The sequence below is a fragment of the Rhipicephalus sanguineus genome, chromosome 1, assembly GCF_013339695.2.
Source record: "Rhipicephalus sanguineus isolate Rsan-2018 chromosome 1, BIME_Rsan_1.4, whole genome shotgun sequence".
NCBI classification, from domain to species: domain Eukaryota; kingdom Metazoa; phylum Arthropoda; class Arachnida; order Ixodida; family Ixodidae; genus Rhipicephalus; species Rhipicephalus sanguineus.
The window spans coordinates 28,185,828-28,205,392 of NC_051176.1; the positions used below are offsets into that span (position 1 = coordinate 28,185,828).

General features: G+C 47.7%; 1 protein-coding gene across 4 annotated transcripts in view; it reads left to right on the forward strand.

Annotated features, from left to right (window-relative positions):
- LOC119389923 (glycerophosphocholine phosphodiesterase GPCPD1) overlaps positions 1–16,703 on the forward strand; it is a 151,905-nt gene extending 135,202 nt beyond the window's left edge. For 3 of the 4 annotated variants that reach the window (XR_007415497.1, XR_007415499.1, XR_007415500.1), the window contains exons 15-16: positions 14,201–15,345; positions 15,533–16,703. Coding sequence is in view for 1 of the 4 variants with exons in the window: in XM_037657359.2 (XP_037513287.1) it covers positions 14,201–14,369 (169 nt within the window). In the remaining 3 variants the exon portion in view is untranslated. Of the gene's footprint in view, positions 1–14,200; positions 15,360–15,532 lie in introns of those variants that run through there. The other variant, XM_037657359.2, reaches the window with a different exon arrangement.
- The last annotated feature ends 2,862 nt before the right edge of the window (positions 16,704–19,565 follow it).

Here is a 19,565-nt window from a genome sequence, read left to right on the forward strand (position 1 = left end):
TGAGTAGCGCAAACAAAGGGAGGGGATCTTCAGCTGCATGTCAACCAGCAAGAGTTTCCACGGGCAGAAAACGGGGAAAATATCCGCACCTCAAAGACGAGCTTGCCGACCAGCTCAAGCTACCCCGTGTAGCTTGTGTAGGTAACGGCCCTGGAACATGCAAGCGGTCGAGGCATATCCAGAAGCAATCTTGAAGCCAAAAAAAGTGGATCACAGAAGAAAATGAACTGCAGGGAGTATAAATTTTCCATTCTAAGGAGGCAAATTACACCTGTTTCAGTCACTTTTTTTCCTAATCGTCAACACAGGAGCACGTCAGTTTTGTGTTAAAAAGCTGGTTACACTCGGATAGTAAATTTTTATTTTAAACCCACATTAACCAAGGTTTTCAATACATTACAGTCAATCTCTGATATATCAAATTATTGGCTATATCGAACAGTTGGAAAATCCCCTTGAACATCCCATGCAAAAGAATGGGGCTGGTGCACATGTACATCGAATAACCACGCATTGAAACATCCAATATATTGAATGCTACGCCGCGCCAAAGCCCGAGCATCTTTCCTCACAAACATTGATCACCTTTCGGCCGCATTCTAACAAGTTCTGATCCCTCTTTAGCGCGCAGGTGCTAAAAAGGCAGTGCCATTGCATTGCATTACTTTGGTTTGTTGCACAGCACTTGTGAGTGCACCTGCTTGTTTGCATGCGCGACCTGTAGGTTGTAATGCGCAGGCATAATGTTTTTCGAGGAGGCCTATTGCTGAGGGCACCAAAATGAGATGAAGTGACTCGGTGGCCTTGTCGCAATGTTCGTATTTCCTTCTGTGTTTGTTCACGCACGATGGCATGCGGGCCTCAAAAGCCTAGCCTACGAGATCAGCAACCAAGTGACATATTTATGGTTAACAAACATAAATCTTGAAGGCTATGCTTTTTCTTGCTTTCTGCACCAAAGCAACAGCTGCCTGCTACAAAGCCACAAGTGCCATCGCCAAGATGTTGACGGTAGGGTCTTGTTCCTTGATTGTTTGTGTGCAGCGTTGTCCCTTGCGGCATTGTGGATTTCTGTACTTCTCACTTGGTTCCTGATAAATCCTGATTAGGGAGTCTAACTAAATATTGATTCGCTCATAGCGATAAAAATGATAGTTGGTGCTTGGAACAACGTCAAGCAAGCACTGTCGTGAGCAGTTTCCTTACGAGATTTGGTGCCAGGTGAGGACTTTGGGTGCGAATTTTGCGACTTATTAGCATTTCCGGGCGCTATCTCAGCCAGGGCTACAGCAGGCAACCTCATCAATGCAGATGACGACGTAGCTGTTTCTGACTGCATTGATGCTGTTATTCCAGGGCTCCCAAACCAAACTTGCTTGCTTCGGCAAGGCGTTCAAGCTGGTAGAACGTCTGACGCAAGTGGCGTCAACATCGATAGACTGCATCATGCAACCCGCGTCAACACCAGCAAGGTGCCTGATGCAACGGGTGCCAACCAAGGCGGGAGTCTCATGTGACCCCCGGCAACTCCCTCAATACGCCTGACGTAACCGACAGCAATTCCTCACGCAACGTGTGGCAAGCCCTCTCATCCACGGATCCGATTCCAGCCAGTGGCCAACGGCGGTTCCTGATTGGAGGCTTCGAACTACTGGCTGATGCAAGGGATCCCAGGGCTATAAAAGAGCCAAGCTGCTCAGGGAGACAGAGAACAGCGAACGAAGAAATCCCGGGTCGTCGTCGCACCTCAGTGCGAGCCCAATAAGCTGTCGGCCCCAGTGCCGAATATGTAACGCCTCTGTTAATATGTATATAAATTTGCCTTGACTCACCATCGCCTTGATCGCTTCGTCTATCAGCTCTGCGCAGATGCAGCCGCAAGTTGAGACACCCGATACCCAACAATGCCGAGATCATGGCTGACGTTGCCTCTATTGTGGAAGTGGAGCTGAGCAGTGATGAAGATGCTGTAAACATCCTTTTACCGCGCTCCAGAGCTTGCATCGTTGTTCAGTGTCATTCACCGCTGTTAAGGCACAATGGAAGGCGCTGAATTTGCCTACTTGAAAAGCTTCAATGATATTGGGAATGCCTTCATGAACTTGACAGCACACAAGAAGCAAGACGAGTTTACGGACTATTTTCATGCAAAATAAAGTGCGGTAATTTGAAAAAGAAGAACTTGCCACCTTGTTCTGTAGCATATTGTCGCAACGCGGAAATAACGAGATACAGGACCACGTTGCGACGAGGAAAGACAAGTCTGTATTCAGATAACAAAAAGAGCAGACGCCTCAACGTCGTCTTCCTCAGAAAGCCCACAGCTGCAGCTCGTGCTGCTCGCTTCTTTGTCCTCTGTCGTCCTGTCGGCTATTGATCGTGACCGCCTCCCTTCCAAGGAAGCATCGTCCCGATGCTTCATCGTCACGGCAGCACGGTTTGTACTCACTGGCAGCCCATGAGTTCATTCGCACAAATAGGGCTTCATCCGAACCACGTGAACAACCTCTGGTGCATGCTTTTGACGCCTTGAGCAATGTGGACTGTCGGGAACAACCTCATAGTTAACATCAGTGAGACGTCGGAGGACTTTATACGGCCCAAAGTACCGCCGTAATAGCTTCTCTGAGAGGCCACGACGGCGAACTGGGGTCCAGACCCAAACTCTCTCTCCCGGCTCGTAGTAGACTGGTCGGTGACGTAGATTGTAGCGCCTTGTGTCATAGTCCTGCTGGCGACGAATACGCGTGCGCGCAAGTTGTCGGGCTTCTTCAGCAAGCTGAGTTATGTAGTCTGCATCTGTTTCGACGCCATCGTTTTCATGCGGCAGCATAGCGTCGAGCATGGTTGTGACTTCACGGCCATGGAGAAGACGGAACGGTGGTCATGCGTGTTGTCTCTTGCTGGGCCGTATTATATGCGAAAGTGACATAAGGCAAGATCTCATCCCAGTTCTTATGCTCCACATCAACGTACATGCAGAGCATATCGGCAAGTGTCTTGTTTAGCCGCTCCGTCAGACCATTCGTTTGTGGATGGTATGCCGTTGTACGCCGGTGAGATGTGCCACTAAGCTTCAACACTGTAACAGCTCGGCTGTGAATGCTGTTCCCCTGTCAGTTATTACTACAGATGGAGCGCCATGCCTCAGCACTACATTCTCTATAAAAAACCGGGCTGCTTCACTTGCCGTGCCCCTCTCCAGAGCCTTGGTTTCGGCGTAGCGAGTGAGGTAGTCCGTGGCTACAATTATCCATCTGCGTCCTGCAGCCGAAGTTGGAAATGGGCCTAGGAGATCCATTCCGACTTGAGCGAATGGAGTTTCCGGTACATCAATCGGATGGCGGAGCCCTGCTGGTTTGACGGCTGGCACTTTCCTACGCTGGCATTCAAGGCAAGTCCGAACGTACTGTTGAACGCTTGCCGTTAGTCTTGGCCAGTAGTACTTTTGTCTCACTCGGCATAGCGTTCGTGTGTAACCCAGATGACCGGATGTTGCTTCATCATGGCACGCCTGTAGTACTTCTCTCCTCAGTGGTGTTGGAACGACGAGTAAGTAGGTGTTTCCGTTCGGCGAAAAGTTCACCTTATATAGAACGTCGTTTCTCAAGCAAAATGATGCTACTCCTCTTGCGAAGAGCTTTGGCACAGCGGATGTGCGTCCCTCCAAGAAACCAATAATGCATTGCAGTTCCGGGTCGTCGCGTTGCTGCTGTGCGATTGTAGTCGTGTTGACAACCCCGACAAAGGCCGCGTCGTCGTCATCTTCAGCATTTGCATGTTCAAGTGGCGCGCGAGAAAGGTAGTCGGCATCCGTATGTCGCTTCCCTGATTTGTACACAATAGCCATATCGAATTCTTGAAGCTTAAGGCTCCAGCGCGCCAATCGTCCTGATGGGTCTTTTAAGTTCGTCAACCAGCAGAGGGAATGATGGTCGCTGACAACTTTAAACGGGCGGCCGTACAAGTATGGGCGAAACTTTATAACAGCCCACACCACCGCAAGACACTCTTTTTCAGTGGTGGAATAATTCTCTTCCGTGCGGGAGAGGGTCCTGCTCGCATAAGCAATTACTCGTTCGGCGCCATCTTGCCACTGCACGAGCACGGCTCCTAAGCCGACATTGCTGGCGTCGGTGTGGACCGCTGTCGGAGCATCATTGTCAAAGTGTCCGAGGACTGGCGGCTTTTGGAGGCGTTGCCGCAGCTCGTTGAACGCTTCCTGCTGCTCTTCACCCCAGACGAATGTGACGTCTTCTCTGGTGAGACGTGTCAACGGCGAGGCAATGCGTGAAAAGTTCTGAATGAAGCGTCGGTAATAGGCGCATAGTCCTAAAAATCGTCTGACTCCTTTTTTGTCAGATGGTGCGGGAAAACTTATAACGGCAGCTATTTTGTCGGGGTCAGGCCGCACACCTTCACTGCTGACAAGATGCCCCAGAAACAGAAGCTCTTCGAAGCCAAAGTGACATTTTTCTGGTTTAAGCGTTAGTCCAGGAGATCGTATCGCTTGGAATACCGCGTGTAGTCGCTTCAAGTGCTCGTCAAATGTGGCAGGAAATACAATCACATCGTCCAAATATACCAGGCACGTTTGCCACTTGAGGCCTGATAGTACGGTGTCCATGAGCCGCTGAAATGTTGCTGGTGCGGAGCATAAGCCGAAAGGAAGTACCTTAAATTCATAAAGGCCATCGGGTGTCACGAATGCTGTTTTTTCTCGATCTCGTTCGTCGACCTCTATCTGCCAATACCCGCTCCTTAAATCCATCGACGAGAAATAACGTGCATGCCGTAGTCGATCGAAGGAATCGTCTATACAAGGTAGCGGGTAAACGTCTTTTTTCGTAACCTGATTGAGCTTGCGATAGTCCACGCAGAAACGTAAGGTGCCGTCCTTTTTCTTCACCAATACCACCGGCGATGCCCAAGGACTCTTCGACGGCTGAATAACGTCATCCTGAAGCATCTTTCGCACCTGACTTTCTATGGCTTCACGTTCCTGCGGAGCTACTCGGTGCGGGTTTTGCCGTATGGGTCTGGCCGTTTCATCCGTAATGATGCGATGTTTCGTCAAAGGCGTTTGACGAACTCTGGACGTCGAAGAGAAACAATCCTGAAACTGATTAATAAGGTCCAGGAGGCTTTCCTTCTGCGTAGGTAGCAAACTTGGGCCAACATCGACGGATAGAGGTGCGGGCAGCAGGCCGGTGTGATCGTCTTGCTCCACAGTCAAGCAGCTTGCGATCTCGGTGAGCTCCTCCACGTACGCGACTGCCATACCTCTCGCAAGATGTCGTCGCTCAGGGCTGAAGTTTGTTACTAGAACATGCGTGTGTCCGCAATTTACGCTTATGACGCCTCTTGCAATGGATAGGCCATGGCTGAATATCAATGTTGAGATTTGCTCGGCGATGTTGTCGGACTTGCCTAGTAGGTCGCATGTTACAGCTACGAGAGCGCTTGACCGTGGAGGGATGGTCACGTCGTCGTCGAAGACGCGCAGATGTTTACGTGGCTGATCTGCACGGCGTATATCCGAAACTTGATCTGGGGCCATCCAAAATGTAACCGACCTGTCCGGAATGTCTATAACGGCGCCGTATTCAGACAGGAAATCCATTCCTAAGATCAGGTCTTTGCAGCACTCCGACAAAATGACGAACGTGGCAACGAAAGCCGAATTACCGATGTTAATTCTGGCGGTACATTTGCCGGTCGGCGTCATCAGTTGACCACCCGCGGTTTTGATGTTGGGCCCCGTCCATGAAGTCTTAACTTTTTTGAGGCAGTCGGCGAGCTTCCGGCTTATAATTGAGAAATCCGCACCAGTATCCACCAGCGCTGTCACTGGGCGTCTGTCTATGTAAACAGCTAGGTCGGCGCTTACGATTTCCTTCGGGGTCGGCAACGTCGCATCGTCCGTCGTATCGTCGTATCGTACGGTTGGGGGTGTTGTAGCGTCTCGACGGGCGGCAACCTTCCCCCCAAAGGTCGCTGCTGTTAGTTTCCCCGACGAGGGCTGGGGGATCTGCCCCGGGCAGCGTCGGCGTAACTACGACGGTGCGGCGAAGAGCTCGGCGCAGGTGACGGAGAGCGGGGTCGACGATAGGGACCGAATGGCTCTGCTTGCGGGTGCATGTTGCTGTCGCGGTGGCTGTCAAAACGAGGACGTGGAAAGGGCGGCGCAAAAGTCTGAGATCTCTGCTCACGGTAAGGGCAAATGCGGTAAACATGGCGGGCTTCTCCGCAATGGAAACAAAGTGGACGGCAGTCGACGGTGCGCCACAAGTCCGTCTTACGAACAAATGGTCGACTGGTGGCCATCCTTTGCGACCAGGCTGCAGACGTTGGCGGAGGGTAGAACGGCGATGTTTCCGTGTGCGCATTAAGCTGTGGAGTCGGTGGCGGCGGCGGTGGAATGTACGCTGGAATCACCGGGTCGTGCGGCGGTGGAATGTAGGATGGGATCACCGGCTCGTTGCAAGGATGAACCAGAGGAGACGAGTTGTGCGACACTGGCGTTGGACGACGGACGGCCGACGCATAGTTAACCGATCACTGGTCTGGTAGCGATTCGGGCAAAGAAAATGCTTGCCTGATCTCATGTCGTACGACTTCTGCAACCGAAGCCATTGCAGGTTCTTGCGGAGCCACAAGGATGTTGCGGATTTCTTCACGAACAACCTCGCGAATGAGCTCACGTAGAGAACCCCCACTGCCGGCCGTCAGAGCAGAGACGCTTATCGAGGCGTTGTTTGGTCGGTCGTAATAGCGGCACCGTTGCTGTAGTGCTCGCTCGATAGTTGTAGCCTCTTGGACAAATTCCGCAACGGTTGTCGGCGGGTTGCGAAGAAGGCCGGCAAACAGTTGTTCTTTGACGCCTCGCATCAAATGTCGTAGTTTCTTGGCTTCAGGCATCTGAGGGTCAGCTCGTCGAAATAGGCGGGTCATGTCCTCCGCAAACATGGCGACACTCTCATTCGGTTTCTGTATACGAGACTCGATGAGTTGCTGAGCCGAATCACGGCGGTCGTTGTTTGCGAAGGTGCTGCGAAGCTGCTGCCGAAATGCATCCCAAGAAGACAATGTGGCCTCGCGGTTCTCATACCACGTGCAAGCGCTGTCCGCTAGAGCAAAGTAGAAGCGCGCGAGCTTCTGTTCGACGGTCCAATGGTTTGCCTTGGCGACTCGCTCATACTGGTCTAACCAATCCTCGACGTCTTCATAAACCTCGCCGTGGAACGTCTCCGGAATCCGAGGCTGCTCAACGGTCACCTGTGAAGCGCCGCCAGTTGCCATTTCTGCAGAAGGAGTCCTTGGCTGGAGAGGTTCCAGGGGGATTGCCTCGGGACTGAGGCCTCGCTGTCGGCGACTGTAGCGGTGGACAGGAGTATCCACTGCAGGAACAGGTTCCGGTGTCGGACTTGAAGTACCGGGGTCGTGGAGGAGTCCCGAGCATCAGATGTAGAAGTCCAGCACCTCCACCAGTGTCGCAATATTGTGAGCTGATCGGCATGTTACAGTACAGTCGAACCCGGGTATATCGAACTCGCCAAAAAACGTTTATTAGTTTGATATATGGCATAATTCGATATAGGCCCGCTATAGGATTTTGACACAAAGGCACATAACAATAAGAAAAGTACTTTATTAATATGGTGGCTTACTTGCGTGCCCTACTTCGGAACAAAATAGTCCTGGATTTTCTTCTGTGTCAACGACTTCGCTGCCTGCGACAGCACACACGCCTCCACGTTGTCCAACAAGTCGGAGCAGCTGAGGCTGCAACCTTCCACATTCACGCAATAGCGTCGGACCAACGCAAGTGCACTAATCACTTCGGAGGATGTAGGCAATGGGCCATCGTCAATTTCCTTATTGTTGTCGCTTTGGCTCGTGGTCGGCACGACGTTTGCAACGTAGTCCTCATCTTGTAGCTCACCCATGATGGCGACATCATCGTCCGCACTGACGAACTCGTCGAATGTCGATCCGTCGATAGCTCCCGGGAACTCTGCCAGCTCGCTCCAAACTTCGGCGGAAACACCTGCGGTGTTTTCAGTGCTGTCATCGGAATTTGGGGTGTCATCACCAGGCATGCGGAAGCCGGCACGCCTAAAGCAGTTCTGGATCGTCTCCTTCATGACATCTGCCCACGATCTACTCAACATAGAAAGAGCTCCGAGCAAGTCGATCTTAAGCTCCCTGCCGACACGAAGGTTCACAGAGCACCAACAGGCAACACCACCAGCACGGACCACGCTGAATGAGGACTCGAGGAAAACAGGCAGCAGCAGGCACACAAGCATAAAGAAAGAAAAAATGGCGCTCACTTCTACCGCCTCTGTACCTCGGAGAAAGCACGACGGCCTCTGATTGGCTGTAAGCGCTGCGAGCGGGCCAGGATCATTTCTTGCAGGGGGGTGTTCGCCCGTGCACAACTGGGTCTAAACCACTTTTTCTAGGGTGGCGCCGGCAGTTTTCCCCGCCACCGCGAGGGAAAGCCAACTTGCTGGGGCACTTTTGAGGCACATGGAGTTTGATATATCGGTTGTCGTTGCTATTTTCGTTCAATGTAACAGTAACTTTTGCTATATATTCTCAATGTAAATTTACCGTGTTTAGAAATTGTTCGATATACGGGATAATTTGATATAAACGGGTTCGATATAGTCGGGCTCGACTGTATGTTACAATTTCCTAAAACCTGCAATGCATTAATATCAGCCTTAAATACGCGTATTATGCATTTCGAATTATTGATATATCGAACTATTTTGCAATCCCCTTTGAGTTTGATATATCAGGAATCAACTGTATTTTTACGGGAGTTTCCGGGACAAATGATTCGACGTAAAAATGCGGGTCATCGCATAATCACGGGTCATTTATTGTGCGCAACAAAAAATACACAGCAGTAAATAAAAAGAAATATGTTAGGGAACACATACAATTTACACGCGAATAGAATGTGTGATATGTCTCGGGTGGCAGATAAAAAGCTTTTGGATGCGACTAAACAGACAGGACGAGGTAAGGAATACCAGTTGTCAGTGGAATAGAGGAAAAAACTGCGTTTTAAACATATTTGTGTTTGCATAGCAAAGCATCAAGTGTTCATGACTCTGGAATGAAGTTAGTATAGTTATTTTAATGCCTGGCCAAAGAGCTGATGATACAGTGAAGAAAATTGAGAGTCAACGCAATGACATGAAGAAACTCAACTTCAAGGAACAATGAGAAGGTGAGAAGTAAGAAGACAACAGAACTTGGCATATCTTTCATATTTCACTCACCCATTGACGTGTCAGGTTGGTTTTGTCTGCTTCCGGTCAAAACGCGGCTTCCATTTTGCTGTACCGGACTGACGTTTCAGGCTGGTTTTGTCTGCTTCCAGTCAAAAGGCAGCTTACATTTTGCTGTGCCGGACTGACGTTTCAGGCTGGTTTTGTCTGCTTCCAGTCAAAATGCGGCTTACATTTTGCTGTACCGGACTGACGTTTCAGGCTGGTTTTGTCTGCTTCCAGTCAAAATGCAGCTTCCATTTTGCTGTACTGGACTGACGTTTCAGGCTGGTTTTGTCTGCTTCCAGTCAAAACACGGCTTCCATTTTGCTGTGCCGGACTGACGTTTCAGGCTGGTTTTGTCTGCTTCCAGTCAAAACACGGCTTCCATTTTGCTGTGCCGGACTGACGTATCAGGCTGGTTTTGTCTGCTTCCAGTCAAAACACGGCTTTCGTTTTGCAGTGCCGGACTGACGTTTCAGGCTGGTTTTGTCTGCTTCCAGTCAAAACACGGCTTCCATTTTGCTGTGCCGGACTGACGTTTCAGGCTGGTTTTGTCCGCTTCCAGTCAAAATGCGGCTTACATTTTGCTGTACCAAACTGACGTTTCAGGCTGGTTTTGTCTGCTTCCATTCAAAACGCGGCTTACATTTTGCTTTACCGGAATGCTGCAGCACATGGTAGCCTTCTTGCCTTAAGTGGGCTCTGCACTTTCTGACGGATTCGGTGTCGCACAGTTTAGACTCTATGTTGACAAATGAGAGGTCAAAATGCATCCAAAACGATGAGTCGCTCCGAATGGATGGACTTTGATTGTGAGCTCCCTCGAGGAAGCGACGCACTATGCGTTGTTACGCACGAAGACACTCCGCTTCAGAAGGTTCCAGGGAAGCCACCTAAACCGATGCCACATTATAGCCACACGAAAATGACAGCGACAATGACCATGCAGCAACGTGGAATAGATCACGCGCACACTCAAGTTGACTATAAAAAATAGCGCTGGCAGGTGAAAACGATAACACCAGCAGTTGACAGTGCAGGGAAATTCTGTGTTTTGCCATAGATGAATGAATGGTTTTGCCCTGATGCAGAAGTGCAAAGCACGGTGCATTGATGAAGGCTGCACTTTGCGTAGATCATTCGGCAGCACTAACAGCGGCAGTGGCGTGAATCATGGGGGGGTCAGGGGGGTCCTGACCCCCCTGTGTTCAGGCTAGGGGGGACACCCATTGCAAGTGTCCCCCCCCCCACTAAGATTTATTTTTCAAACATCATATATTTGAATTACTTGACAGTTAAAGGGACCCTGAAGTGGTCTTAAAAAAATATGTTATCAGCGTTTAGGCTTCAGCATCATTAGATCATTCGCACCATAAATTAAGCGACACCCTTGTATCAAGGCAGCTTTGGGCTGTTATATGTGAAGCCCTTGTGAAGCAATCTGAAGCCCTTCCAAGGAGCCGAAATGAAGTACGAAAGTGAGATCTGCTTTTCATTTCAAAAGGTACTAAGAGCACGAACTTTCTGAAATAGTACGGATTACGTTTGACGTGGGGCAAATGTTCATTACGCTGCGCTTCAAAAGGCAAAAATAAAAAAAGAATTCCCGATCATCTACCGTTATTTATTTGTGTCGACGATTTGTTGAAGTTCATTGACCATGAAGCAGGAGTCCAATTGCTCCACCTTGATTGTGTTTTAAAAAAAATCACCGGCGAGCATAAATATGCTTTACAAGAAAGATTACAGCTTTTAATCGTGGGATGCTTTTTTTTTACAGGTTGCAGGATGGGAATTAAGCTGTAGTGAAAGAAAGCTGTACCTTTACGTGCATAGGTGTGCGCAGCTAGATTGGGCACGGCAGTGACGTGTCCCTTAGTGACGTGTCCTTTAGTGTCCCTTTAAAGCGACACTAAAGGCAAATATTAAGTCGACGTTGATTGTTGAAATAGCAGTCCAGAAACCTCATAGTGCTACTTTTGTGCCAAGGAAGTGCTTATTTTGAAATAAAATCACGTTTAGTGGTCCGCATCGTGTTTGTGCACTTCAAATCACCCACCTGAAAGCGGTCTTTCTCACGTCACTGTTGCCGTGCCCAATGTTGCCTGCCTTTACTGCGCGGCGGCGTGCACCATTCAGGCATCCGGCATTTTGTCAAACTTTCTGTCAGAGCGACTTTCACGAGCACGCAAAACACACGCGGCAGTATGCGATACCGAAACTACCACTGAGATGCGACCGCGTGAGCGAAGCAGGGCGCCGGGCGAAGCGCAGTTCGGCGAAAACTGAACCTTTGAACCACGTGCGCCGTTCCCCATGGCAACGCCAAAGAGGTTCTTTTTTCCATGAATCAAACGGAAACGAACAAGCAGCATTTTATTATGTCTCTTGATGCACGAAAAGTTCTTTTTTATTATTATTTATTTCACAATACTGCAGGCCCTTCTCGGGCTCATGCAGGAAGGGGTTGAACTTAAGTACAGTTCACAAAAGTTGGAACATAAAAATGAGATCGTCTGTACAGAGCAAAGAGTATGAGCACATACAAAATCACAAGGAATACAAACATTATGCAGTAAACAAGGTGTTCATATAAACAGCAAACAGCATTATACTAACTGTGCAGGCTAAAGGGGTAGTATATGAAATACTAATGACACCAATTATTTTTACCATTTGAATTCTAAATTCTGAATGCTGCTAATGAATTCATTGACAGATGAGCAGTTTACAACATCATGTATGCCAATGGGAAATGGTGTGTGGAAATAAAGAATATTTATAAGTGTTATTATGACAGGGTTGTTGACGTATTGTTTTATTATGACTCATTCGAATTGAATTCCTGAATGGTGCACGAATGTATGTCGCTTGGGGTGTTCGATAAGAGCCCTGATAAAGGAGGTATAAAAATTTTAGCCTTGAAACGATTCTGTGTTGTACAAGTGGTCGGATATTAGCCCTGACATGTAAGTTCGTAATGGACGTTTTTCGCGAATACTGGGAATATATAAACCTCAATGCTAGGTTTTGTATGCGTTCCAATTTATCGGTTAAATATTTATGGTGTTGGGCCCATACCATGTCCGCATACTGTAAAGCTGGCCTAATAAGAGTTTTATATGCATTTAATTTAACGCTGGGAGGTGTGTTTTTTAGTTTTCTTCTCAAAAGGTGCAGCTTGCTTAGAGCCTTTTGATATACGCCATTTATATGACAGGTATATGGCTGCTAGTTTGATTACGAGTGAATAATTGTAGTCGGACTCTCTCACGTCATCGGGATCATTTACAAAATGTCCCGCTCGTGGCGCTCATCGTGTGATACATATAGCTTAATTTCTCGGTAAGTAGGGCACTGCTGTTTTAGACGTCATACATTGAGCTTTCACTCTGACATAAATTGTTATTTGCCTTTAGCGTCCCTTTAAACAATGACGGGACAGGTACGACTGAATAATAGTATGGGGCAGACTTTGCGCCCCCCCCCCCCCCCCCCGACCTCCCTCGAGAGCACGCCTATGTTTACGCGTTATAGCAAAAAAGGCCTAGTATTTTAATTTGATGATTTACCCCTCAGTCAGCTTGCCGCAATGCCAAAGTGTTATGGGGTGAAACAGACCAGAAATTCAAAGGGGCCGCTATCACGACGCCGTGCGGCGATGTCTTTACGGATAAGCAACGGAAATGCACGGAGGCTTGATGGCGGCAAGTGGCAAACACGCCAGTACCAATCGCTGGCAACCCTTACGATAAGCATCTTCAGTCAGCTGCTCGATAGTGCATGTGGCCTAGCGCAGTTGCATGCATACTGCACGAATTTAATAGGTGAGAACCCAAACGTGCCGCCATTCATGCTGCCTCTTTGTGCGAAACCACTAAGTACGCTGCACAGACGCGTGTTGTCTTCATGAACGAAACCACCCTTTCATGACAAATGCGTGCGTACGATACAGCAACAGCACAGTGACGGCGTCAGCGTAGTTGGCGATGTGCTGCACACAACTAGAAACGATCGGCTTCACATGGCAGCAAATGCTGCGTATTGGCGGAGATTCGGGGACGACGTTTACATGCACACACGCATTGGGGAAAGCCGGACGAGCGGTCCGCTCTTCCCCCACAGTCTGTGTTCCGCGTTTCCAAACTCTCCATGCGAGAGAGCCGTACGTAATCTATCCCGTGCTTTTCGCTGGTATCAGCGGCGCTCATCACGAGATGCAAACTTACAAGTAGCGGTTGGCACGTAGTTAAGCGGGGTTCGCGGCAGGTACCGAATGTGTTTGCGAGAGCCTGGGCGCGCATCAAAATGCCGGGGAGGCATCTGTTTCGGACGTGGCTGGGACCATTTACCGCTTGAGTGGAATAAAAAAAGCATGAATTCGTTTTTTTGGACGATTTCGCGGTCACTAGTGAGTCCGAAAAATCGGACGTTGACTGTACTGAAACTACCAGAATTAAGTTGAGGAGTGGATGTGGCTAGGGTAAGATATAGGCATTGAAGAAACAGGGTAATTCAATACCTTGTGTTTGATGTGTCATCCCAGCTATTGCAGACCTTGTCAGTGAACATCTTAACTTTATAAAAGAACCATTGTTCCAAAACGAAACTGAGGTGTCCCAGATTTTTTTCCTGAATAGATCTAATCCTTGCAGAAAAAACCAAAGAAAGAGAAGGGATTCTTCTGTCTCTTCTTTCTTCTGGTGGTGGTTTGGCGTCTAGTTAAGAGCATTTGTACATGTTCATTTAGAATGGTAACTTAAAGGAACCTATGCGTTTTAGCAGTAAACAGGAGGCTAACAGATCGAACATGAAGATGAAATCCTGGGGTCCCTGGTGGCTAGGCTAGCAGATGCTTTTCTCTTAGGCGGCACTGTTGATTCTTATGCCTTCTTGTGTCTCCCAACTAGGCTGGACTTGTTTATAACACGGGGTCCGGAGAACGAGAGTGTGTTCCACGTTCACCCTGGTTCAACGGCAAGTCTGCTCGAGGCGGCCAGCAGCAGCTGCTCCAGGGAGAACCTGCCCGAGAACGGTGTGTCTTCAGCTGCCTCTTCCTGCAGCGTGGGTGGCTCCTAGCCCCTTTTGCTCCGCTCATTGAGTGTGCAGACAGGGGCTGAGGAGAGGAAGAACGAGTGGGTGGGGGAGCTTCTCGTCTTCCTTGCGCCGTCCTTCTCGTACTTCCGGCTGTCATTGGCACTGGAGAATTGCTTGCCTTCCTCTCGCTTTCTGAATGTCGGGTGCCGCTTCGAAAACCTGAGTGCAAACGAGTCCTGGGTTCGTTATCTTGTTTTCATCTTTGTTGTTGATCTGTACTCCTCAGAGACAGCAGTCTGTGAAGGCCAATGGTGACTCTGCAAGTTGCTGAGATTGCTTCCCTAGCATGTGATGAGCCATTGATATTGTGCTATTGGACGCAGCTCTGCTGGTTGGCAGACTGTTGGCTGATAGTTCTGTGAGCAACACTGTTTATACTTGTGTGTTAATGACATACTGTCAGTTGTGAGACAAAAAAGCGGCATTAAAGGCTGGTAACATTACAGGTCATTGTTGAGGGGCGGTACTATCAGCTAGAGTGCTGTCAAATGTGTAGGGCTCCTTAAGAATACAGGCTTTGTCAGTTAGGATGCATACATTGTCCCACCTGTACGTCACCTAATTCTAATTCATCACCATCGGCGCAGCTTCCCGATAATAGTTGCTACCACCTGTTTCAGAAAATTGTATGCGTAAAAAACGCCTAAAAAATGTGTATAGAGCCTCTGTTATGTAAATTTTCTTGTAAAGTAACATTTTGGCTACCCTCCTCCGCCTTTTTTTTTTGTTGGTGTATTGACGCCATCTCGTTGCACTTTTTTTATCTAGGAATCTTGTAATGGTTGCTATTAACCAATTTTTGCAATGAAACCCACTGTATTCCCACATTGACACATGCTCAGTTAAAACGTGACACCATTTAGTGCCTGCTTTGCCATAGACTCTCAATAATTGTAGAGTTGATAAAGGGTTTCGTGAGTAGTGATGCAATTCTTCTGGCCTGTCAACCTGCCTGCACGTTTACCTGCTAGGGTTGTACACTCAAACCTCGTTATAACGAACACGGACATAACGAATTATTGGTTATAACGAAGTAAACGAAGAATAGTCTTGTCATAGCTACAGTGTTACAAATAAACGTTTATAACGAATTTTCGGATATAACGAAGTTATTTTCGTGGCAGATGCTACTTTGTTATAATGAGGTTTGAGTGTATATGCACCGTTTTCTGCACTTGTGTGCTTTGGTATTAAGTATATATGCACATTATTTTCAGTATTAAGTATGAGACCTAGATGGGTGAGGAAGAGGGACTCTTACGCTACTGCACAGGAAAAGACTACATGCGTCCTCAGTGAATGATTCGGCTGTCTTCCATTATTCTCTTCCTGTCCATAATTACAATATGAGCAGCCATGCACAGTGCCGTTAATGTTTACTTCTTGAAGTGCCTGCTTGTGTGGAGGGTTCGTGGAGTTGGTACTAGAACCTCTATGCAACTCGGCATAGTTGTATGGAATTGCTCGTCCTTTTTATCTTATTTGCATCAAACGCCCATGTGCAAAGATAACATACTCTCACCAGTCCTGCAATTGGGGATATGTTAAATTCTGCAAGTGCTCTTCCCCGTAGATTTCGTTTTAACCACATTTGACGGGGACGTTATACTAGAAGTGCAAATAAGGAAAGAGCTAGCACCGCTGTTCATGCCACCATGCAATGCACTCTTTGGGAGCTTACCCTCAGTTCAATGGTGTGAGGAGCAGAAAGTCGGCTATTTTGTGTTGCCCACCTTAGTGTGGGAAAGCCGACTTGCAATATTTCGCAAATCCTTTATTTCACACGTTTGGGATGATGCACTTGCTGTTCATTGTCATGTTTAAACATGAATCTGATAGTTGTCATAAAAGCTTCCCACGAGCAGAGTGTCCATCACTGGCACATGCTGGCAGTGTGTGCAGAGTAAAAAAGGTTATGTTTTAGCTGAAATGATGGCTTGCCTACAGTATGAGTCTTTTCATAACGCTGTTACAGATTTCTATGACAGATGGATGCGAATTTTGTGAACCTCGAGGCTGTACTTAATACAGGCGTGATGTGCTTAAAAGTAGCGGAGTGTGTTGTCTTGTTCCCATGGATGTTTTCTACCTAGGACAATTATTTCCATATTCAAGATGCACAACTGCTGTGTTTGGAACTTGGTAGTTTTCCAACACTGCTTTTGGTCATTGTTCCTTGCTTGGTTTGCCAACACACGTGGTAGATTTGAAGTGTTACACCGGTATACTTGATTAGGTTATTTAGGTGTTTCTTTTGTTTATTCATTTCTGTGTAAACTGAGCTACGGTTGTTTTGTCGTGTTTATAAAAGTATCCAAGATATTTCTTTCTTTGAATTACACTGGAGTAGAAGAAATGGTTCTGCATTAGCACATTATACTTGAAGCAAATAACACACACGGGGAAATGTTCTATTGCCTGTGCATCTTAACAACACAACACAGTAGAGCTACACAAGCTGTAAAAGATTTGCAGTCTCAAATGTCGTGTATGAGGCAAATACTAATAACTGTGAAAAAATTGGAATGGGAAGAGGTGTTTGCTAAAAAAGAAAAGGAGATGGTTTAGTTTCCAGATGTGGCATTGAGATACACAAGCTCCGAGGTGTGTAAAGGAAGTGTTGTGTAAAAGTTCTTATGTTTCTATAGAGATATGCTGTTTGATGCTCACCATTGCAGGCTGTAATGTGCCTACCAAGGGTTTGATTGTATGTTGGATTATATTTTGTGCATGTTTCTTGAGTAATAAGAATAACCACTGTTTTTTTCTGTTTGGGCTTTTTAGTGGTTAGTTGTCTATATATATATGCATAGTTTGAAGTTGGCAAGGGGCACATTTGGAGGCCAAGATGCTTGCGTGAGGGGTAATGAGCTGCAGCATGGTTATCATTCCACTTTGTTTGGTTTGAACGGTCGTGCCAGCTTGAGCACTTGAAAACACTTGTTCAAAATCATCTATTTGCACGTGCCTTGTGCACCATAAGCTTGCTTTTGCCCTGCTGGTAGGGTAGGGTTTGTTAATACCGCAGCTTTTTACGCAATGCCCTTGTAATGAGCTTCAGCACTGGGGCTCGCGTGAGAAAGTACCGTTGCCTTTTTTAGGCTACGAAGAGTGTACGTATTGTATGCTTCTCTTTTCCTTTAACGAAAAATAGAGGATTGTATACTTCGACACTTTTATTCTGCTTCTGTTAATATATATATAGGCTAAGCTCTTGCGCACTAAGCTTTTTTACTGTGATCGTAATAGTTGCTTTAACACTTGTGCATTGAATGTTATTGTAAAAGAAAAAGACTGCCCTGAATTTTTAAGGGTGCATTGAACAATTTTTATTTAGTGTTATTTATTATGTTTCTTGTGATCAATGTCCCGCATTCTAGCTGGACTGCACTGTATGTTGAAGGCGTTTTAGCCATTATACTTAAGCTAACACTGAATTCCTCTGCAGGGGATGTGTATTGCTTTGGGGATGCTTTTTGATCAGACCTTGTACCCACGTTCATAAACATAGGCGTGCGCAGGGTTCCCCATTAGGGAGGCCGAAGGGTCATCGCAGCACCCCCCCCCCTTCTATTAAGTCAATGTACGAGGCAGAATTTACGCCCCCCCCCCCCTTCCCGTGCGCACGCCTATGTTCATAAACACTGCTGCCTCGGGCACATCCGAGCATGAAAGGTGGAATAAAACTGGCTTTTGAAGAAGCCTGTACCTTTCTTTGACTTTTCTTGAGAGAATGGTTTCACAAGCTGTTTATTGACAACTCCTCGACCCTTCTTTTGTGTGCTACGAGTATATTGCCACGCGCGCTTCTTCATTATCATTTTTATGTAACCAGTCCGTTGCACGCGTAGCCGCCGCCTTGCGCAAGCCGCACCCTAATGTCTGGGAACTTTCCAAATTATCTTAGAATCTTCTCATAGGCTTGAGCGCGCAAACGCGAACGGTTCAGATTATTCTCGAACTAACGCGACCACCAACGATAAGGCTCAAATGTTCGATGCCGCATGTATAAATTCCGACGCGCCTTACGGCAGGGCCGTTCATCGATGGCCGACGCTCTGTTCGCCGCTATCAGTGTACAGTGTATACTGCTTTAGTTTGACTTTCCGTTTCCCGGCCACAAGTTCGGCCAAATAAAGTTTCATCTTAGACACGCCGACTGCTGCCTTCGTCTAAAGTCCCTAGATTTTCCCCTGCTCTTCTGAACAGGGAAAAATCTAGGGACTTCACCTTCGTCGGATGGATGGATGGATGGATGCTATCAGCGTCCCCTTTGTAACGGTAAGGTGGCGGTAAGGGGACGCCCCGTACCCTAGTAACGGGGCGTCCCCTTTGTACCAATGGCGTAGGCAGAAATTTGTTCTTTTTTTTTTGGTGGGGGGGGGGGCGCACACTTGATGCGTCATGGAGTCCGGGCAGGTAAGTGTGGTCGAGTGTCATTTTGTGCTCTGTATCCCATAGGAGAAAAAAAAATTCGGCGAAGGGTGGGGGGGGGGGGGGCACGGGCCCGATGTGCCACCACCTCGCTACGCCACTGACTGGTACTAGTAGTCAAATACTAGTAGCTAGCGTGAATATTCAGCTAGTCGGGTACCTAGCTCAAAAGCATTAGAAACACAACTGTGACCCACGCTACCGAAATGGGTATCCTGAACATTTGAAGTCTGTGTGACTGCGTGCAACAAAACCATGAAACCTAAATGACTTCCAATATGTTGTTTCGGGCGTCTATAGTTAAATGAATGTACTATAGATGGTGTCGTTTAGCCTACAACTAAGAAAGAACGCTTTTATTTACCACGAGGACGCAGCTGAGCGCTCGTGCAGCGCACAGCCATCTTTGTTTACTCGTTTTTCGAAGATGACTGGACACACGGCGCCACTTCTCGGGCTTTAGGGAAAGCGATATATGTCAATTGTGGCAAGGCGAATTTGAACACGTGAATGCCGAACTGTCGCGATCTGTAGCCTTTATAACAACGGTACCCATCTGGGTACTCTAGGACCGAGGAGGATAGAGTAGATGTAAGCATGAAATGGCTACCGGCAAGCAGGCTGGTTGGAGATGATACTAGGCACACTCTTGACATGCGGCCACGACGCATCGCGGGGAAACGTGCGCTACCACGCGGTAACAAAACAGAGAGGCCGAAATGTATTGTTACGGATATTGTGGTC